The following is a 23,691-nucleotide window of genomic DNA, read 5'->3' on the forward strand; positions in this document are numbered from 1 at the left end:
TTTTCTTTGACAAAGCACAAAGAAAATCTCTCTCAGCAGGATCATACATTTCTTTCCAGACAGGAATATGAAATTCTACTGCTCTCTAGTCTCCAAGTGCTGAAATTGTGACTCGGCTACATACCTGAGGGGGTGGGGAGATTATTTGTGTTGCCATTTGTGTCTTTTGTCATTGTGTGAGGGTATTTTTGTCCTTCACATAATAAGTATTGCTTAGTTAGCTAAAGCAGGCCTGAGAAATGTGGCATTTTAGTGCCTTATTATTGCAGAGCTACAGAACATTGCAAAAACATTTTCAAATGGCATTTTCAGTGCCAACTCATACGGCAACCTCCTTTCTAAGAAAAACGAGTGAGTCGATGCATGCAACAGCCAGTACCATTTGTCTGTCAGAGCAATAACATCTATATTTTAGTGCCCCTGTATTCCCTTAATAGGCTTGTAGGCTCTGGCATCACTTGCAGGGAAATGACACCCAATGGAACATCTCTCTCCATTTTGCTCTGTGAACTATGACTCAAGACAGGAATAGGGAATTGAATCAGCCCCTGGATTACTGTATTTACTCTTAATGAATTATTATTATTTTTTTAAAAACCCAACAACTCTGAGATCTTTCTCTTGGGAGAAAGTCATTTAAAACTCTAAATCTCTGTCAGCAACTCCACTTAGCTGCGATATTAACTTAGCTCATGAGACAACAGTCCAGCAGTTAGCCTGTGATACCCAAGGTGTTTGGTTTTTTCGTTTTTTGTTATTTTTGCACCTCATAACTGAAATGGTAAACAAAGTTATCCTCTTATTGCTTCACAGAAGAGAGCCTGAATTCAGTGTGCATGTGGGTGAGACAGAGAAATATTAGACCATTAGCTTCGATATCTAGAGGGCTGGATAGGCACTAATCAATTTCCACCACAGGTATCCGAGCAAGAATGCACAGAGAATAAAGGCTGCTGGGGAATTTTCTCTCTCCTCACCAAATACTTAATACTCCCTGCTGCTTCTTTCCTCACTTGTCCAAAATATAAAGAATGCCACTAACATGGAATCCAACAGCGGTGTTATATAAATCTGGTAAAGCAGTAACTTCTTCTACCCTCATCATTTGTGTATTGAAAACCTCAAAGCCATTGCTATTAACATAATGACATTTTCCAAAGCAGCTGGGTCTGGAGGCAATCTGCTGCAGACAGAAGGGAGGAATGATAGGAGAAAAGGCCGTATCCAAGTTCAACAGTATCATGAGCCTGAAGAGGTTCAAAAATGACTTGAGTAGCTCTAAGCAACCCAAGCGTAGTTTGTCTACACAAGGGTATATTTTAACTAATGTGTCTGGATCTTGAGAAGACTGCAGGTACAGACTCTAGCTAAGGCTGCTGAAGCAAGTAATTTGCAATGTTTACATGAACCCAGAAAGGGGAAGCAGGTCTTATCACTATATTCTCTTTCACTTTCATGCACCCAAAGAAGTACAACTGCACAATGGGCAGCCTTACTTGGTGAAAACTATTGCAAAGTGCTATCACTACCATGAGTCAAATAGCAACACTGTTGAGAAGCTGAGTCGTCCGAGTCTAATACTCTGAGAATATAGTTACAGGTAGGTAGCCATGTTGGTCTGCCGTAATCGAAACAAAATAAAAAAATTCCTTCCAGTAGCACCTTAGAGACCAACTAAGTTTGTTATTGGCACGAGCTTTCGTGTGCATGCACACTTCTTCAGATACACTGAAATAGAAGTCACCAGACCCTTATATATAGTGAGAGGGTGGGGAGGGATATTACTCAGAAGGGTGGTGGGAATGGGTGATTGGCTGATAGGTGTGGTAAACCTGTTGACGACTTTCAATGACTGCAATTGGTCTTACAGGAAAAAGCAAGGGGTAAGATGGCTAAAAATAGCTTTATCATGTATAATGAGATAAGAATCCAATGTCTTTATTCAGACCAGGTTTCTCCATGGTTTTAAGTTTGGTAATAAGTTGCAATTCAGCAACTTCTCTTTCCAGTCTATTTCTGAAATTCTAATAAGATAGCTACTTTGAGATCTTGTATAGATTGTCCTGGGAGACTGAAGTGTTCTCTTACTGGTTTCTCTGTCTTGTGAGAAGACAGAGGGTGAGCAAGATGATCAAGGATATGGAAACCAAGCCTTATGAGCAATGGTTGAGGGAGTTGGGTATGCTTAACCTGGACTAATAGGCAAAGAATGGTGTACCTGGGTTGGCCCAATATTGGCACCACCAAGACAGGTAGCAATCTCATCACTGAACTGGTGATGCTGATCTATTTCTAATGAGAGAGAGAGAGAGAGAGAGAGAGAGAGAAAGGAAGGAAGTAAATTTTATGGCAACTCCAGCACGTTTCTGTGTAAAATATTTCCCATCTGTGTCTCTTGGGAAATATTTTACATAAAACCCACAGTGAGAATGCACTCCAGCAGAAACTGTCACTGACCCCTCAATGACTGAAGGCACAAGACAATTACAATCCTCTCTTCTGCAGGATTGCTGGGAAGCCACCTTGTTCTGGGTGTTATGTAACACTAGGCACTTTTTAGGCATAATTGAACAATTCTGTATACCCATTTCATACTACATTAAAGCACTTTTATCAGAACACTTGATAGAACACTTGGCTTCCACATTGCTTGCAAACTCAAAGTTCATAGGGATCTGGCCAAAATCTAGCACCTCTGCCCAATAATACACCCCAAAAAACTATTTCAGCTCAGTTCAACTACCGAGACTCCAAATAGTGTGGAATATATGAGCACAGATATGAGCACACATAAGCTGAAAGGCTTTAGTTTAAGGCACTTGCCTGTGAGTCTGCAAGTTTCCTTCCAGAGGTTGGCTAAACTGCAGTGATGACACGGAAGATATGAGGAGGGTTGAGGAAGCACAGAGATGTGGAAGTTGGAACTGGGAGAAAAAGGCTGGAGTGAAGGTCCAATGTCATTGATATGAGGACAAAAAGGAGAGAGGTGTGAGAAGCAGGAGGGGGCTAGAAAACAAGTGATGGAAGTATGAGGCAGCAGAAGCGGTGATGGAGAACACGGTACTGAGACAAATGGGGACCTCTGCATGCGTATGTAAAAAGGGGAAGATTCCCCAACCACTGTTTCAACTGCTATGAAGTCAAAATGTTCTAGTGCTTGTAGCAACTCTTGATAGGAAGGCCAGGAGGGCTGCTTGAACATAATGGTGGCTACCATCATTAGGTGACAAACTGGAAGAGGAGCTCAGCAAACATAGAAAAGCTGCCTTCTACCACCCATTAGTCCATGTGGCTCAGTATTGTCTACACTGATCAACAGTGTCTCTCCAGGGATTCAGACCGGGGGTATTCCTAGACCTACCTGGGGGCATTCACCTCTTCCTAAACCTGTGGCATGGGTGCCAAGACAGAAGAATTACATTTGGAATAAAGTTTTCTCTCCCTTGTTTGCTGCAGAAACTGCTAGTACTATGATTCCATTAGTTCTGGCTTTGTATATTTTTAGAAAGGAAAAGAAACAAGAAGCAGCTCTCAAATTGGAGAAGGTATTTTTTTCTTTTAGTTCAGCCTTTTTTACTGTATAGCCTCACACGAAAAATAAGTAGTGGTATAATATACAATAGCCTAGCCAGAGGAGAACGATAAAAATGTCAACAGTTTCTTATGGAGTATGCTAACAGGCTTTGAACTTATGCAATGTGCAAATTGAAATATCTGGCTCCCATTTCAAACAATTAATGATTATTCACCATGATAATAAGTGGTCAGCTTATGCTCTCCCATCCTCATTTGTTTTGGAATATTAGGCACCAAATGAAACATTAGAGCAACCAAACAAAGCATTATGGAATACTATTTTAAAGTATCCACAAATGGCTAATGCTGTATCAGCAATATTTTGATGGATGAAATCAAAAGGAATAAGCTTTGAAATATTAAAGCTATAAAAAGCACACTGGCATGAATTTTGCAGTTATATGCTGACACTAAAAAACAAACCAGTGATTCAGTAGGGGTTGCATCTATATTAAACCACATGAAAACCATACACATTTAAAAGCTACAAATTAAAAACAGTATTATGTGATTGGTTCCCAGCTAACGGGCACTGAAGGAAGAAAAATGGTTTCAAAATACATACCCTAAAATATTTCATTAAGGGGATCCCCACTTCTTCACCCTTTCAAGAATACTTTTTTCTGCCCAGTCCACCTTAAATTTAGTACTTCTTTGAGTACATTATAATAAAGAAAAAACACTGAAATTGTGTCACGAGTCCCCCAGCTCAGACGGATACCTCAGCTGTATTTATGACCTTATAGGACTACTCTGCTTGTGGCAGTTCCTTGCCACTGCAACTCCTGACAGATCATCTGAATCACTTGCTATGAGTAGAACTTTGCTTGGCATCTTTCAAACCACATTTATGATTGCTGCCATGGGCAAAATGGCAGCTTCTACTTACAGAAAAAAAGGCTGAGGTTATCTATTTGCCACCAATAAGAGAAGGGAGTGGGCAAGGAGAAGAATGTGCCACAAACAAAGCAGCCATGTGCTCATGATCCTAAACAGAGTCGAGGACAGAAGCAATTGAAGTCACACTGGCTGAGAAGTGTCGTGTTTAGAGAAACATGGCTGCTGAGTTATCATTTCAGCTACATAGGACTGAAACCTGAGCAACTGCTTGCTGACCCCCATCCCTCGCTGTGCTCGTGTCCTCTGTATGTGGAAGCAATTACAATCCTGGGAGTTGCTGCTTTCTGGTTAACTCTCCAGTTCCAGGTTTCTATCTGATTTCCTGGATGCAAGTGCATGTTTTCCTTCTGTGCCCTGTTGTCACCTTGATTCCCGAGACTCTTCCTCAGGCCTCCCTGCTCCCAACCTCGGCTTGTTCTATTTTAACTCTGATCCTGATGCCTGCCTCTTGGTTTTAACACTTTTTACCAGTCTCCATCCCACCCTTCTGCAACTTTTTTTTGACCTTCAGATATTTTGGACTAGAACTCCCATCACCCCAGACGATTGCCAAAGCCAGCTGGAACTCTTGGGGATTGTAGTCCAAAACATCTTAAGGGCACAAGGTTGGGGAATGTTGGGTTTCAGCCCTGCCTCCTGCTTGTTGGCTCCAACTGTTGCACCCTTAAGAAAGTCAAGTCACAATGCTGCAGTGACAGCAGAAGCCATGCCTGGCACAATTCCCTTCTCAAGGCTCTAGACCAAGCAACCACTTCCCTTGCCCTCCATGTTTCTTAAGCAAATTACCTAGCACTCACTCTCACATCATTCAGTTCCTCCACACCATGCGGCCCAAAGACTAGGATGTGGTTCCTTTTTCCTAGTCTCATTACTGTAGCTCCCTTTTGCCTCAGTTGCTTTATTCCTCTGCCCTTCCCGGCCCAAATCCAACTATGCATCCTTCCTCTAGCCTCCTTTTCTCTGAGCTTCTCCTTGGCTTCTCTGCACACTGGGACGTTTTCCACAACCAGCCCCTGCCGAAGCATTTAATCCAGCCTAACTGAAAACGTTTCTTACACAGGAGCTGGACTGCAAGATGAACATTCCATGTCACCATACCACCTTAGCCAATCAAAGGCAGATGCTTCATTGCCATAGGAATAATATCATATAAATTGGAAGTGACAAGGTGGCTAGCTCTCATGCTGCCCTCCAGGCTTCTGCGAGTTCTTCAGATCTTTTTACCAGACTATTTACACTAGTGGGATGAGATAAAAATACAAATAGTTGTCATTAAGGTCTAACATCTTGCTGCTCTTGGTGGAGGGCAGCCTGGTGAGAAGCCCAGCCCCAGACATGCCAGACTGTTATATAAACTGGGCTGCTGAGGCAAGACTTGCAACTACTATAGTAGCAAACACTGGGTTAACTTTTTTCTTTTTTCACAAACCATTCATTCTTATTGTGCCTTTGTATTTAAATGTATCATTCATTATAGTACTGAATCTGATTACTTGACTTTGTCCTATTTGAATTTGCTTGATATGTTTTGTTATGAACTCCTTGTTTATGATGCTGTATTTTGGTATCGATCATGAGCTGCTTTGGTCATGGTACACCACGGAGAACAAAACAAAACAAAACTAGATTAACCCTTTTTTAAAAAGTCAACTCAAGACTGATACATCCAAGTTGTATAAACCAGGAACCCAGGGCCTCTGGATGATGTTGGTCAAAATTTCCCATCATCCCTGACCATTGGCCATGCTGGCTGGGGCTGATAGGAGTTGGGAGTTCAGCAACATCTGAAGGCCCACAGGTTCCTCACCCTTGGTATAAACACTTACCCTGTGTTATAATTCCACCCTGGTTTTGCACTCAGGAACCATATGGAATATTAATCTTGTGAGTGATGTGGCAACAGCATATTCTCCACAGTTCTCTCTCCAAAAATATATTTTTGTTAGCAAAAGGGGCACAAGGTTCAGCAAAGATTATGAGACAGAAAGCAACTGACCTTGCTTCCAATGACAACATCTCCTCACCTGTAACTCAAAGTGAGGGGGAAAACTTTGAAGAAAAAAATAGACTAGTTAAACTAGTCAACACTATTCGTCCACCAAAAGCATTGAAAATACATGTAAGCCCAGGGATGGGGATGTAGCCCAGGTGCTGCTCGACTACAACTCCCAATATCCTTGACCATTAACCTTCTTGCTTGGGACTGATGGGAGCTGGAGTCCAGGAACAGCTCAGGGAACACAGGTTCAGTATGCAGCCTAACCCTAATTGAGAACTTCCCTGTTCCTTTTAAGTGAAAGTGAGGTACTGAATTACTGGTTAATTCAATATTATAGAATAAGGCTTTTACTTTTTGCTCTTCACATATGAATTCAGTATGTGGAATGAACATGGAATAGCAGATTGCACATATTCCCATGATTCATACTGATTTACAATGGGATGTGCCTACGCGCTATGACTTTGATACTGTCTCCACCTGCTGGTAAAAACAAAATTATTCTTTGATTCTGAAATAGTGTGCGGATATCAGAGACCTTTCTGTCTCTAAAGAGCCGATTAGTTAAACTGAGAAGATGCAGAGGAAGGACAATGAGTATATCCAAACAAATGGGGAGGATTAGAAACCTGGGTACTACAAGAATGCTATAAGAATAAATGAACACATTACCTGGAACAAGCTCCATAACGATATATATAGGTTGCCTTTGAGTGCAAACTCCTATAAGCTTTACCACATTCGGATGGTCATACTGTTTGAGTATTCTGAAAAAGGGGTACAAAGGTTTTATCATGTCATTGTATCAACTTGATTTCAGTTATGTAGGAAAAAAGTTACTGAGCATCTACATGACTAAAATAAACTCAGATGAGTTTCAGTAAACACGAAAAGAATCACATTGTACAACTGAAACCGCCTCTCACTAAGAAAGATGATAAAACTAAAGCTCTTCTCAGTGACAACACACATGAAAGGGGATCATGAGCATGTATTCATTTACTTTATCCAATACCTTTCACATAAAGAATCCCAGGGTAACTTTAAAAAAAATTAAACACAACCATAGCACAATTTAAGCAAACAGGAAAATACAGATCATAAATATTTATACTGGTTCACTCATATCATCTAGAACCAAACAAAACCAGATTTCTAGAACGTGCAGAGAAATCTACTTGAGTGCAAAACACTCTCCACTGCACACATCTGCCCTGAACATATGGGATTCTGTAAGGGGCAGTGTGACAAAGGGGTGGGGCTAAAGTTGAGACTCTATAGTCCCCTTTAGACTTAAGTTACCCCACCATGCAAGTGATAGGGCTAGAGTGCCATTTATTTTGATCAACATCTACCAGACGTAAGTATGTAAAATTAAAAATAGACAGAAAGCAAATATTCAATACTTTAGAATAGGCAGAAAATCCTGGAAGACATTCGAACATTTCCATGAAGACAAATGGCATGTGATCACTCTCCAGTTGCAATCAACACCTGTGCCTTCTACCATCTTAATCATTTTAAAGATGTGAACAGAGAAGTTACACTGATTCATTTTCAACTTAAGCTCCAAAAAGATGTTCTCATTAACAAATTAACAAGCCGTGTCATGATCTAGCTCCTCATATAGTTCTGGAAAGCCCAGGTGTACAGTTATGCCTCCCCCCACCCCCAATGCTAGGAGAGCTCATGATTGCAAGAGCCAGGAGAACAGGGCTTCAAGCTGGTATTAGAAAGCAGCAATTTACTACCTGAAGGTTGCTCGAAACCTTTTGAGTCAATCGTCATCAGGATATAGCACGGCAGTTTGTACAAGTTACCAAATGGCTACTCTTTTTTTGCACTACCTTAATGCTTGCCTTCTCCCTTGCTCTTTGAAGTTCTGGTATTGTTCCTCCGCCTCTTCCGTAAGACCCAAGGCTAAACACACTACTCAAGCACCTCTTGATACTTCCCATACCTCATGGCATGGACAAGTAAACCCACTAGTAGTACAGAGGTATATATCCCAATCCATCCCACCCCTCCTCTGCTTGGGAGTGCTGCCACTAGCATAGCACATCTACATAGCAACTCTACAATTCTACGATTCTGTCCTCTACAGGGCTCTTCTCCCCTAACAGACCCCCCACCTAGTCACACACTTGTTCTTACCATGAAGTCTAAGCACATGCATCTACACAGAAAGAGCTGGGCTGTTGGATTCCTGGGTGGAGGGCAGAGGACTTTTGCTTTGCCAAGGAACAAAAACATTGGGGCTCTATGCATACAGAGCAGCCAAGAGTGGCACTGAGTTAGATGTCCATGGCTGTTCCTCCTTGACTCCCAATGTACTTGAGATCACATGGAACCTTTATACCAGGGATGGGGAACCTGTGGCTCTCCAAGCATTGTCGAATTCTCATCCTCCCTACTGATGTGCTGGGCGGAGCTGTAGTCCAACAACATCTGGAGGGCTGCAGGTTCACCATCCCGTCCTTTATACCATGAAGGTCCCAGGCCACAGAGAAGTTAGGCTGGCCTCAACTAGAGCCAGGGCTTTTTGGGCTGTGGCTCCGACCTGGTGGAACACTCTGTCACAAGAGACTAGGGCCCTGCGGGACTTGACATCTTTCCGCAGGGCCTGCAAGACAGAGCTGTTCCACCAGGCCTTTGGCCAGGGCACAGCCTGACTCCCTCCCTCGGCAGTCTTCGCGGAGCTCTGGCCCAATGGTGGCCAGTGGCTTGAATTTAATTAATTTTATAATGAATGATTTTAGAGTGTTGTTTGTGCTGTACTTTTGTACTGTTTTATTGTTGTTAGCCGCCCTGACCCGGCTTCGGCTGGGGAGGGCGGGATATAAATAAAATTTATTCTTCTTATTATTATTATTTATTATGCCTTCCACATTTGATTTGGCAGGGAGGGAATGTAACTGAAATCACTAAAGATCTGAAGAAAAAGATCAAGACTGTGAGGAATAGGCAGACCTCAACCAACTGCTTCTCCCACAGGCAAGGCTCAGCTCAAATTCACATTTTATCCTGTCAGTAGCCTTGGGAGGTTCGTTCTGCAAAACTGGGCAAGGATATGAAACCAAACAGCTGCCTAAGTATTATACTGCAACTGTGGAAACTGTGGCTGAGTTTAAACCTAGAGAAACATTAAAGGTTGTATAATATTTCAGCCAAGTACTGTTTTGAGATAGTTTTCTAGGTGGGTTTAGCCTTAAAGAAGAGGAAAAAAAACACAAAACCACAAAAAACTGTAAGATGCCAATTGAGCCTCAGTAAATAATTCATAATGAATAATTGCTATAGTTCCAGGTTTCTTAGCAAAAAAGAAAAGAGAAAGAGAAAGAGAAAAGAAAAAGAAAAAGAAAAACCTATTCCATGTAGTTCAAGTTGTTTGTAAGGGTAAAAGAGTTTATTGATGCCACTTACTACAATATTGCCCCAGTAAAATAATCTAACCTGGAATGTTTTCCATTGCATGCATATTACACAATATGGAATTTCTATCAACAGTTGATGGTTATTTTCACCTTTGATATATCAGATTGCATATGACATTTTACTTCTTCCAGGGAGAATTAATTCAGGGAGGGCCTCCACCACCACTGCTAATTTGAAATATATTTTGAAGTGGAAAGTATTGATTAGTCTCAGACAATCTAGAAACTGTTCCCTGTTTTAGAACTGCATTAAATTTAGGCATGTAATGGATCCCAAGTGCACATTTATTCACATTTACACCACTCACCTGGCCTCTGATAAAAACTTTATTTTCAGCTCCTGGGGAAGGTCTTCTTTACATGTCTTTACAGCAACAGGAGTTTTATCTTTCAATATTCCCTTATATACTTCACCAAAATTACCCTGAAATTGCAGATATTACAAACTGTCAGTAAACAAACTTAATGGCATTCCTCAGCAAAATAAAGTTCCACTGTGCAGGAAATATCACAGTTAACAATATGTTTATATAAGCATATTGTCAGTGTCAGTTAACAATATGCTTATATAAGCTCACACATGGGTTAAGGAAATAGATACTTCCCTTTTTAACTTATGGGAAGAAATGTTACTTTAACGTTTTTGAAAAGCCGATGAAATCAAGCTCAAGGCTTTAGTCAAACACTGCCTTTATATAATGAATGTTTAATGCCTTATAGACTGAACACCCCATTAATTTTGTACTTTGCTCCATCCAGTCATCTACCATGGAAAAAGCAACTTAGCAATGTTTCACAAAAGATTTTGACACAAGAGTGGGAGAAGCACACTTCATTAAGGCAGTCTCTTCCCCCACTGCATCTGCTTATCTGCCTTGCAATGCCCTCTCTTCCCTTCCCATCATCACTTTTCCTCCTCTGTAGGAAGCTAAGCATAGCAGCCAGCCCAAACTCCTTTTCATGACTTCAGAGGGGGAAGTATATGACTAGCCCCAGTCATCTAGCTTCTGTGTATTGGAAGAAGAAGAAGAAAAAAACATTTTCTCCTAATGGTGGGAGAATAGAGAGGAATCCAGCTTCAGTTAGGGGATCCTAGCACTCCTCTTTGCTCTCCCTCTTCCCATCAGGGTCTCCTCTGTTTAGACTTCAGCTGCTTTCAGATCACCAGTTTTGTAGGTGGGATTCAAGCACATGCCGGCATGTTCATGTTGCACACTTGTGGAACAAACCCACTTCCATCTACCCCTCCCCCCACAAAACCCACTCAGAATTTCTCCTAAACATAATGAGAAAAGGCAATGTAATGTGTGAATAACTGCTTCATGCAACATCAAATAACCTTCCTACAAACTTGCTGCAAGGAGTTCAAGATGAACTCTCAATAACTAGGATGCCTAGAAGGAGGTTTTGTGCAAGGGTTGTGATTTACTGGGACAGAGTGTGTTTGGAGCCATCAGGGGTGAACTTTCCCATCTGCTCTTGTGTACAAACCCTCATAAGGCGCTGCTGCTTAGAAGACGGCTGCCTAAGGAGTAGGGACCCTCTCAAAGAAAGTTGCTTTGCTTTCTTTGACATTTTGGGGAAACTCCATTTTGCTTTTAGGCAGATGAAAGGATGTGTTTGGATTGGGGGGGGGGGATGTAAATATGCCACTAAGATATTGTCTTAAACTTTTGTAAATTGTGTTTTATTGTGTGGGTTTTGCATTTTCTTTTCTTTGAGAGTCTCCTTGGGGGTCTTTTTCACTGAAAAGTGCCACAGAGAATTAAAACATAACACATAAAGGGTTGTAAGTGGCAATACTGCTACCACTAAAATGAATGGCAAGGCAGGGGCTGAGAAGTCTAAAATGCCCCTCTCTTTGTTGGTGGCAACTGGGATGGGGAATCTGCTACCAAGTAAAAATTAAGGCAGAAGGTGTGCCCAGATTTCTTATAATTTAGCAAAATGCTGAAATTAAGGTTACTTAATAGTTTGTACCAAATGGAACAGAATTATTGTCCATCTGTCATTTCCCTTGGCTGATGCTTCTTGGACAGTTATATCTTTTTGCAGAATAGCCAGGGGGTAGAGGGGATGACATCTTAAAAGCTATCAGCTTAGCTGTCAATTGCTCTTCATCCAATACCTACACATTTCACTTTATACTTGGGTGTAGCTGATGGTCCTACAGGAAGGAAGGAATAGGACTTACAAAAATAACTGGATTTCTAAGTTGTTCAGGAAGTTTGGTAGGCCTGCTTCTATTGACATTTGCCACAGGATATGGAATAATTAGGTAGAGGAGCTGAAATAACACAACTTGAAGTAATTTAATCACACCGTGAAATCACTTTAATCTAAGCCATTCTAGCCTTGAGGTACATGATCCAGTTTCGTCCAAGACTGAGGAGGCGGTATTTTGAGGAAAAGAACATGGTGGTATGGATTATTTTAAGTTTCCTCTTTTTAACAACTTAGGCCCAGTACTCAGGGGACCTGAGTGGCCTGGGAGCTACAGAAATGCCTCTCCTTCCAGCACTGCGAGAATGTAAGAAGCCCTGGATCCCAGCAGGAGCTTACAGGTCAGGTCCTGCTATGGTGGCCATGTGTCCTACTTCATACAGGACAATCATCTATTTGAATGGATGTCAGGGGACAGTCCTCTGTTTGGGAAGAAGGACCTTTTTCTGCCTCCCCACTTTCAGCTACTCTCTGAAGACTGGAGAAGAGACTCTCTTAAGAATATTAAGGGGGAGGGGGAGGGGGAGGGGGAGGGGAATGACTAGACCATGTGAAAACGAACATAATATTTTAGCTGCAGTTCATTCATTTTCAGCTTTGTACTCCTGTTATTTAAAAAGCATGCCTAGACATTCCGTTGTTGTGCCCACAACTAAGGTGCCATTTAGCTCCTAGCTTTCATATCTCAGTTTCTAACACTGTTCACAACAAGTGGAGAGGAAATGACTGTTTCAGCTGACATTTCTAGCATGCTGATATGAGGTTGTTTCTTGTTTTCTATATTGTGCTGTTTTATTTTAGGGTTGTTGTTTTTTAAAAAAGTTTTCATTCTATTTTAGCTATGGCATTTGGGTGTTCCTTGTAACAGAGATGCTCAACTATAAAAATGGAAAAAAATGTAAGTTATCCCTTAATTCAGATGAAATAAGCTTCCTAAGGCCACATCCAGAGAGGTATCATGAGCTGGTCTTCAGCTCACATGTTCTGTTGTGTGATCATCCCAAGTGGAGAAACCAAGAGATCCCATATTTATGTAACTGTAATGTAAAGGTTTTCCCAGTAGTGATGTATGGAAGTGAGAGCTGGACCATAAAGAAGGCTGATCGTCGAAGAATTGATGCTTTTGAATTCTGGTGCTGGACGAGACTCTTGAGAGTCCCATGGACTGCATAAAGATCAAACCGATCCATTCTGAAGGAAATCAGCCCTGAGTGCTCACTGGAAGGACAGATCCTGAAGCTGAGGCTCCAATACTTTGGCCACCTTATGAGAAGAGAAGACTCCCTGGAAAAGACCCTGATGCTGGGAAAGATTGAGGGCACAAGGAGAAGGGGACGACAGAGGACGAGATGGTTGGACAGTGTTCTCGAAGCTACCAGCCTGAGTTTGACCAAACTGCAGGAGGTAGTGAAAGACAGGAGTGCCTGGTGTGTTCTGGTCCATGGGGTCACGAAGAGTCGGACACGACTAAATGACTAAATAACAACAAGGTAAAGGGACCCCTGACCATTAGGTCCAGTCGTGGCCGACTCTGGGGTTGCGACGCTCATCTCACTTTATTGGCCAAGGGAGCCAGCATACAGGTTCTGAGTCATGTGGCCAGCATGACTAAGCCACTTCTGGCAAACCAGAGCAGTGCACGGACACGCCGTTTACCTTCCCGCCGGAGCGGTACCTATTTATCTACTTGCACTTTGACGTGCTTTCGAACTGCTAGGTTGGCAGGAGCAGGGACCGAGCAACGGGAGCTCACCCCGTCGAAAGGAATCCAAACTGCTGATGTTCTGATTGGCAAGTCCTAGGCTCTGTGGTTTAACCCACAGTGCCACCCGCGTCCCTATGTAACTGTGGGATCACACAATTGAGTTTCCCCTGCATTATGGGAAGGCTGGCCCTACTATGCAGTAAGGCAAAGCCAAAGTGATTTCAGGTGACACTGTGCCAAGGTTGTGGTGGTGGGGAACAGATGAAAGCTGTAAATGGAATCGAACAAGGTTGGTGGGGGGTTGGGGGTTGGTGGGAAACACCATTTGGCCTCTACCTTCAACCCACAAAAAGTCTTAGGTTGGCACTGATTTGGAGCAAAGGGAGATATGCAGAAGAGGAGGCATACTCCCACTATTTCTCCATATACAATCCATGGGCATAAATGAGAGGATCCTTACTTTACCGTCCAGGGGTCCTTTACCTTACTTTACCTTACCTAGTCAACACAGACATTAATAACTTGGATGAGTAAGTAGAAATTATGGTCATCAGATCTCCATATGATGTCCAAACAAAACTGAAAACATCCTACACATGCAGAAGCCTCCCACTGTGTTGTGTGAGAGAAAAGTACAATGGGAAACTGCAGTGCATGCAGTGTGCTCCCAGCATTTGGCTCACACACAAAAGAGTGCAGGGAGTTCACAGGCAAGGCTCTGTGTTGCAGCTGTACAGCACAACCCAAAGAAAATTAGGCACCTCTAATTACCATTCACATTCATGGGATATAAGCTTAGTTATGCACTTAAGTGCCATTTATTTTAATAGGATTTATGTGCATCTAATGTTCTCTGAATTTCACCCACAATGTTTACAGTGTGTTTCAAAACTGAAGACAAAGGAATGAGCTGGCTCATTTCATTACCCACAGCGCTTAATATGGAGGTTCCCCATTCCCCATATCACACCCCTGGGTTGAATGCATATGCAAAGCCCTACTCTGTATATGCAATATGCCCAGAGAGGCATTGTCCAAGCACTTGGAGCTTATACTAATACAGAGCATACAAGAGATTCTGACAGCTACTGCCCAGCATCCAAACACCACTCTGTCACTGGGGGCTGGAGAGACATATTCTGCTAGGACCATGTCACACAAACTGGCGACTGCAAGAAGGGTTGCAGCTGCTTCCTTTACTTAGAGAAGTCTGCAGGTAATTGAGCAAAGCTAGGTTGGCAAATCTGCACAGTAGTAAAAAATATTTTTAGTAATGTTTTCTTTTGAAATGTTTTTTTGAAAATGTTTTGTCAACTTTGCTGTGTTAAATGTACATTCTCTAGTTGACTGCATTTGCAATGTTTTATTTTGAAATCTTTAAGATATAATAGTTTCCTGTTAATTATGTTGCTTTTAATGTATTGTTTATATTTGACTTTCTTCCGTAATGTTTTATTCAGGATTGTTTTAGCTGATGTTTTAATGTGTTGTAAACAGCTTGGAGACTTTGTTCTTAAAAATAAAGTGGTATAGAAATGAAATGAATTATTATTATTATTATTATTATTATTATTATTATTATTATTATTATTATTCTAGTTACTGGACTAGTGCTAGTTACTGGACACTATGTGAGCTCCTCTCCCTAAATTCTCCATTGTCTTGCAGCTTCTAGCAAGTAAGTTTTGCCCCTTCATTGTTTTGATACTGGCAAGAGCATGCTCTGCCTGGTGGGCTTGAAGGTTTATAAGCAGAGGTTAAATGGCCATCTGTCATGTATGATTTAGTTGTGATTCCTGTATTGCAGGAGGCTGGACTAGATTATCCAACTCTACGATTCTATGATGGTATGAATTTCAGAAAACAAAAACTGTGAGGGGAAAACATGTGCAAAAACCTAAAAAGCAAATAGCAATGGTGAAAAAGGAAATTATGTAAAGATATGAAACTAAAAATGCACAGCAGGTTGGGAAGCTGTTTACTTAAAAATGATTCCACCAAAATTAACTGCTCTAGTTTACTGATCTGATTAATACACCGTATTTTTCCATCTATAAGATGCCCCCTATTTTGGGGGGACCCCAAGTTAAGAAAATGGGGAGGATTGCCCGCAGTTGTTGAGCTTTTTGGGGGGTGGGAATTGCCAGAAATCGCTGACAATCGCATGCGTCGCCGAGAACACACAGCCACCAAATCACCAGCAGCCACCAATCACCCCCACAGCCACCAAATCACCAGCAGCCCCCAATCACCCACACTATCACCACTTACAATCTCCTCCTCGTGGCTGCAACCAATCGCCCAACTCCCTTCTGCACTGCCCATGTATAAGACAAGGGCTAATTTTAAAGCTAATTTTTAAAATTAAAAACCCTCATCTTATAGACAGAAAAGTACGGTAATATTTGCATTACAAAACAAAGCTATTTTAAAATTATTGATAACTTAGGACATTTTTTTTACTCAAGTTAAGCACTTTTCTATCCTGCTCATGCTTAAACCTCTCTCACTGAAGTAGGTCTTAAAATCCGCTTAACTTTGGCTGGGTCTATTATATGACCATTTTTTAAAAAATTGCAGTTCTGCTACAAAACAATGTTATTATATACTGGGTGGTGGAAGAAGCCCACCATCCTCAATATCACAAGTATACTCCAAGGCTAAGGTGTACTTTTCCTCATTAAGAACAGATGTTTACTTACTTTGCCCAGTAATTCTCCCAGTGTGACATCTTCATGATTGAGAATCCATTTTTTATCCTGCAGCAAGAAATACACAGCAGTGTTTAGTCTACAAAATACTGCATTCCTATAAGACCTCTGTGAGCTAGCAGGAATAGACCTAAAGGAATGATCCAGTGAGACTATTCAATCAGCAACATGCTAAGAACATAATCTCAAGAGTAAGCTGCTACTACACAATAGGATGTTAAAAGCATGCTACAGCAAATTTCTATCCAAAAATTAAGGCTTAGGTGTGATATCACAACATACAAAATTGCATGCTCTCCTTTATTCAGGGTAATTCTACCACTGTTTTTTAAGAAAGCTTTTTTTAGAAAAAGAAAAAGTTATGTAAAGGAACTTTATGGCAAAGAATATATTTTTAAAAATCAAACTCTGGTCAACCTAAAAATGACCTTTCTCTGGTACATTCAGAAAATTGGTTCTTTCTTCTACAGATGAAGAAACTGAATGTTAGCATCTGCTAAACATACATGAAGCAAGCTCCAGTACTATCCATTAAAAAAAAAACCCATCAATGGCAAGAGTTTACACTAATGGTCACATGCAAACATTCTATTATGGAATATGCATTACATGACAGTAGTGGCTGTTAGCCATTCAAGCACATAAATTTCATCTGGCACAAATCTCTTTACTTCCAACATTTTCCTATTGGTCATTATTACATTTCCATGTAAATATCTATTTAACAGCTGGACACACATGAACAAAAATTCAATATATAGTATGACACACTGAAACACATTTTGGAAGCATTTCTTCACTAGGCTCATAGGGGGAAATGAGATTTGGGGGGGGGGAGAGAGAGAGAGAGAGAGAGAGAGAGAGAGAGAAACCTGAAAAACACTGAATGAGTTTTGCTGGTTATGTTTGAAACCTCATTTATAAAACTAATCATATCAATTAATTTGAGCAATTCTCTATTAAAGAGGATACAGTAATATTTATTTTGACAAATATAATTTTAGATATCTATTGTTGAGATATATATTTGCTATTAATAAATGATATTTGTATTTTGAATCACTAAGCATCTTTTGACAAGTTTGCTTATTCCTTATGAAATTATTCGTTTCTCATTTATTTGAACCTAACAGTTTCATTTCCAAGATGGCTCATTCTTCTGATACCCAGAAGCGGATGTCAGAAGCCAAAGACCTTTATACAATCAAATTAAGTTGGGAAATGCAATTCATACTAATTCACAATTTGCTGTTGATAGTCAGTAGAAGATATGGGGAGCATTACACTGTTAATTCTGCTGTCTCTCTCATAACATTAAGTACTCCTAGGCCACTAGTTCCTGATTAGGGGCACTACTTAAAGTTGTTCCAAGCCTATTTAGCAGAAAGGTTTCAGAAGGTGGTACTAGGAGACCATCTAGCCTCGTGGGAATTATTCCAGGATGTTACAGGATTATGTCTTGTCCCCCATGATGTTTAGCATGTACATGAACCTGTTGGGTGAAACTGTGGAGGAATTTGAGGTGCAATCAGTGATCCCCGGGAATGTGAACCAAGTCCCCTTGTCAAGTTGAGAAATGAAATTCATGGACTCTTAAAAATCCTTTTCCAGCAGAAGATAAGTGTTTAAAGCCCTGAAGACCTTTGGAAGCTGTAAGTGATTCAAAATGTAATTGTAACAGCCCAGATTCTGGTACAGCCTAGCTTCTGGGTCACATTACTCCTGCTTCAAATAAGTTCACTGGTTTCCAGTTTGCTTTCAGGCTCAATTCATAAGAAGGTTATAGGCCCCTTTCATTTAAAGCTTCAGATATCAACCTGAACAAAAAGTGTTAGAATGAACTTTAGATGCAATCCCAACTTATCCCATTCAACCTTCAGAAGCATGTCAGTAGAAAACTTTTCCCAAGGGAATGATTCTTAAAGAGCTGCCATTCTGCATCAAGTGTCTCAACAGAAATGTTACACCAAGGAGAGGCTAACTGCTTTTAATTAAATACTTCAGAGAGAATGAGTTACCATAAGAATTAGAGCATTCACCCTCCCTACATAGCAATTTTGTTTCAAAGTCACTCAGAACCAGGAAGGAAGAGAAATAAGACAGCATTGAGCAGGACAGAAAAGCTAAGAGAGTTGAGAACTCGTAAGTAGAAAGACTGCTGTCGACTTTGGTCAAACTGATTCTGCAGGTTTAAGTAGTATTTCAAGCAGTACCTGCAAAAAAGTAGGAACTACAGTGGTACCTCGGGTTAAGTACTTAATTTGTTCCGGAGGTCCGTTCTTAACCTGAAACTGTTCTTAACCTGAAGCACCACTTTAGCTAATGGGGCCTCCTGCTGCCGCCGCGCCGCCAGAGCACAATTTCTGTTCTCATCCTGAAGCAAAGTTCTTAACCCGAGGTAATATTTCTGGGTTAGCGGAGTGTGTAACCTGAAGTGTATGTAACCCGAGGTACCACTGTAATTTCCAAGAGCATGACCAGCCCTGATGCAACAGATACGTGCATAACTGTTGCTGGCATCAACTAACATTAATAATGTTGAGAACTACATTTCCTGACTCCACAAGTTCACAAGATTTTTTATTTTTTTAAAAAAAATGAATTGTGGGCTTATTTGTTTGTTTGTTTTTTGCATTATTATAATGCAGCCCCTTTAAAATGAAGAACAGTGCTTCCTAGGTCAAAGGTAAAAAGCTTCTCTCACACACGCAGCAGTTTTTAAGGGTATCTTTAGTAGGTATGGGATATGTAAGGTAAAGGTAAAGGGACCCCTGACCATTAGGTCCAGTCGCGGACGACTCTGGGGTTGCAGCGCTCATCTCACTTTATTGGCCGAGGGAGCCAGCATACAGCTTCCGGGTCATGTAGCCAGCATGACTAAGCTGCTTCTGGCGAACCAGAGCAGTGCACGTACAAATGGGATAAAAGAAAAAGTTCAATGAAAAAGAAAATACAATGGGATATGTAAAGGTAAGGGGACCCCTGACCATTAGGTCTAGTCGTGCCCGACTCTGGGGTTGCGGCACTCATCTCGCTTTACTGGCCGAGGGAGCTGGCGTCCAGCTTCCGGGTCATGTGGCCAGCATGACTAAGCCGCTTCTGGCAAACCAGAGCAGCGCACGGAAATGCCATTTACCTTCCCGCCAGAGCGGTGCCTATTTATCTACTTGCACTTTGATGTGCTTTCGAACTGCTAGGTTGGCAGGAACAGGGACCGAGCCATGGGAGCTCACCCCATCGCGGGGATTCGAACCGCCGACCTTCTGATCGGCAAGTCCTAGGCTCTGTGGTTTAACCCAAGTACAATGAAAAAGAAAATACAATGGGATATGCACTTTCCCATTAATTGCTATGTAGCATTTTCAAAAGTGGTGCATGGGAGGCCCCCCCCCAAATGAATAGCACCTATTTCTGTCGTAATGTACTCCTATTTCAAGGACACCAATGGTAGAGCATCTTCAATGTTCCATGTTCAATCCCTGGTGTCTCCAGGTAGGGACAGGAGAAAGATTCCTTACTGAGCTAGATGGATCAACAGTCTGACTCAGAATAAGGCAGCTTCCTCTGCTCGCCGGTGCGGTAATGAAGCCAGACCCCATCACGTATACTTTTCCTTACAGCAGTCACTCTGTATTCTTTTTTGCTCCATCAAACTGACTAGAACTCTATAAAGTCAAGAAAGAATCAAAGTAACCTCCTTGAAAAAGTAACAGGAACATTTTCTTTGAAGTATTAACCTGATGATCTCTTAGATTGGCAATAAAAATTGCAAAGAAGCGAGGATGTACTGAAATGAAAATAAATGGATTTTCATATATTTCCATGTTTTAAGCCACTGGTGAATGACTTTTTTAAAAATACTGACAACATGGCATTTCAAAGACTTGTTTATGAAGAATGTATCTGATATATAATCCTTCAGAGGAATAATTAAACAAAATGGCACTATAAACTGCAATCAAATCAGATGTCAGAAAGTGTTACCACTATTTATATTAGCACATTAATCATTACCTGTGTTTTTCTTCCCTTTTGTAAGCCTTTCAGTCAAGACTGCTTTATTATACAAGCTTTGCACATTTGTTTCAGTCAAAATTTTCAACCCCAGCAAATATCTCCATGCTAAAGGATTATTCAGAATTTCATCTGCTTCCACAGTAATGTTCTCATGTGTGCTTAAAAAAACTCACTCTATTGACTTGTATATGCAAATTTTGCTGCCTTGTTAAAGTCGGTTTCACAAGTCCTCAGTAACTGAATGCTATTTAAATGGTCTATAAATTAATTCCATTATCCATGAGTTGTCTTGAATAGGAAGCCCACGTAGGCATTCTATTTTATATGCATGGGTTGATTTTAGGCCCACAAAATTACAGTGTAGACTTGTTTTTTTTCTTTAAAAGTACATCTGCTTTTCTAAGACCGCATAATAATATCCCTTCTTTCACTATAACGACTAGAAATTAATCAGAATAACTACAAAGTATAAATACAAGGCTCTTCTTTCAGTCTGTCTCTCCACTTTGATCCCATAAACCAACTTGGCCAAGTTTGTATTAAGATGTTTAGTGCAGCCACAAGGCATTATTTAAATCCCAGAACTGAGTACAAGCTTGAGCATGTATTGGTGTCACTGCTTTCATTCAGCAGCTTCAAGCTGACAGAGAAGCACAAATAATTGTCCATCATTAGTCAGACAACCTCTATTTGGTTGGTGACAACTTCTTATTGTGGGGAAATGTACAGGCAGTTATGAGACAGTGGTCATTAGGAGGCCAAAAGGAGAATAGCAAACTGACAAGGTGGGCTGGGTTGACAAATAAAAAAAGTTAGTGATGGGTCAGAATTATGCCACTGGAGAATTAAAGAAAAGGGGGAAAGGTGAGGGTGGCAAGCTGAGAATGAAATGCTGGAAACAGATATGGGCTTTGAAATGGGAAATTCATCCATTTTTCATTATAAGAGGAATATAGACTATCTTTCCCAGCTGTCTCCACCTGCTCCCTGGCTTTTGGAATATGGGCACTGCCCTTTTTAATATTTCCCTGCTGATTTATCAGGCAGAACCCCACCAACTCTCAGCATAAAGAAAGAGAAGGGCTAGCATAGGTGTTGCCCGAAAGTGCTTTAGGAGAAAGATTTGTGACCAAAGTTGGAGGAGAGAGGACTGATGTACAGGAAGCAAAAATGAAAGGCAGAAGCGGTAGGACAGCTGTCACAGTCAAGACAGGAAGTGACAAGGAGTTTTTAGTGGTAAGACAGAAATGGATGGGCTGCTGCAACACTTTTAGGGAAAGGTAACATGAATGGGCAACAGATTTCCAATCCTTTGCTTCCAAAATTTAAAGCCAAAGCCAGGTTTGTGTGTTTGTTTATCTGGTCAACAAGGGGGATATGGAGAGTAATCAAGAATGAGGTAGCCTACATTCACTGATGAAAATTTCAATTGTGGACATTTAGAATTGGCAATGCTGACAAGCAGGACAACACACACCAGACAATTGGGACAAAGAGTTCAGGAAGAGATAAACAACCTTTTGCTCTGTTCAGCCACATGAGCTCTGAACTACTCTGGAAGATTCTCCCTCCCCATAGTGGTCGCTGCCAAGCCACGTAGTTCAGGAAGATCCTCTTGTGCTCACAGGAGAAGCTTTTGCGGGGTGCAGAGGGAAGCAATGAAGGGGAAGGAATGGGGAAAGTCTCCTTCTGCAAGCTTTCTTCCATTGCTTTTAAGATCGTGCATTGACATAATTAGCTAAGAATCCCTCTCTCCAACCCAGGCCAGTGACTCTCAATAGGAGTAACACCTGTGGTAACAACTAGCAGAGATCAAACCTCAAAATACAGCTTGTTATTCTGAAAGTTCCCGCCCAGTTCCCTTCTAGCATTCAGCCATCTCAGTCATTCTCTCAGCTCTCCCTACAACCTAGACATTTGCAGCTGTTCTTCCCCAGATCAGTCACCAACTTCCTATATTTCTCTAATATAAGGACTCTAATCAATAAAGAACATTCAGTCTCATTCATTCAAACCTACAGTGGGAATGTCAACACCAGTATTGTGATCCAATAAGTTGCTAATGGGTCAACTTGACTTTCTGATCTTCAGTTTTGAGATTCTGCTTTAACAGAGTATTGTGCTTTTAAAAAAATGTTAATTCACTATGGTTTCAAAAACTGATAGGTTTGTTTGTTTGTTTGTTTACAGCCAAATTGAGAGGGGAGGGGGAAGAGACCACAGAAGCCTTTCTTCCAATAAATGAACACTTTCCTCTAAATAATGACTTCATACTGCATTACAGAATCTGCACAACTGAAAAGAAAGGGGAAAGAATAAGGATATCAGAAGGCAACATGTATAGCTTCTTCTTTTTCTAGTTATCTCTTCCCCTTCACAAAAGGTAATTTAAAAATGGCTGCAGAGAAATATATTGAAAATGGGTTTTTGCTTCCACCTTCCACTGAAAATAATTTACTGTAAGGCCAGCAAAAAAATCACATAATGAAAGAAAAAAGAAAAGTCAATCTTCCATTTTCAGTATTGGAAACAATTACACCTAATGCTTTTTTATGGACATCAAAACCATCACAGCACATCATTATTCATCGAAAGTAGGTATTCAAATATCATTTGTCAAAAGTTGCTGAAGCAGAGGAAGAAATGAGGGTAAATAACAGATGCGTACCTGTTGATACAATCTGTGACGATGGAAATGAGAAATGATCTTGTTAGGAAAACTATATTTGATGCCACCTACAGTAGTATCTCTAAGAGGGCACATGAATTTCATGAATCAAAAACTCAATGTCTGAGGTTTCTCCGATGAAGTGCAAAAATAAAGGTAGATAGCAGGAAATGTATTTCATAAAAATGTATGTGTTATGAAGAGAGATTCAGAAAAGAAAATCTTTCAAGGACTCTCAACAATTCATGGCACTGAAAAAACTGCTTCAGGGACAGCTCTGCATCATCATCATCATCAAGCATCTACTGCCATTATCTTTGTCTATTGCAGAAGGAATATGAAAATTAAGGTACAGATGATACCTTTGCAGTGGCATGCATTAATTATTTCCATCTAAGCATTATTTCGTAAAGAGCATTGTGATCCCCAACTTCTAATAGATCAAAGTACAAGTCAGG

General features: G+C 40.9%; 1 protein-coding gene across 2 annotated transcripts in view; it reads right to left on the minus strand.

The window, feature by feature from the left end:
• FER (FER tyrosine kinase) overlaps positions 1–23,691 on the minus strand; it is a 132,935-nt gene that overhangs the window by 55,839 nt on the left and 53,405 nt on the right. For both annotated transcript variants that reach the window (XM_081880453.1, XM_081880452.1), the window contains exons 9-11: positions 16,540–16,596; positions 10,218–10,333; positions 7,148–7,242 (exon numbers count right to left, since the gene is read on the minus strand). In XM_081880453.1, coding sequence (XP_081736579.1) covers positions 7,148–7,242; positions 10,218–10,333; positions 16,540–16,596 — 268 coding nt within the window. The remainder of the gene's footprint in view (positions 1–7,147; positions 7,243–10,217; positions 10,334–16,539; positions 16,597–23,691) is intronic.

The sequence above is a fragment of the Podarcis erhardii genome (assembly GCF_964252035.2).
Source record: "Podarcis erhardii genome assembly, chromosome: 11".
NCBI lineage: Eukaryota > Metazoa > Chordata > Lepidosauria > Squamata > Lacertidae > Podarcis > Podarcis erhardii.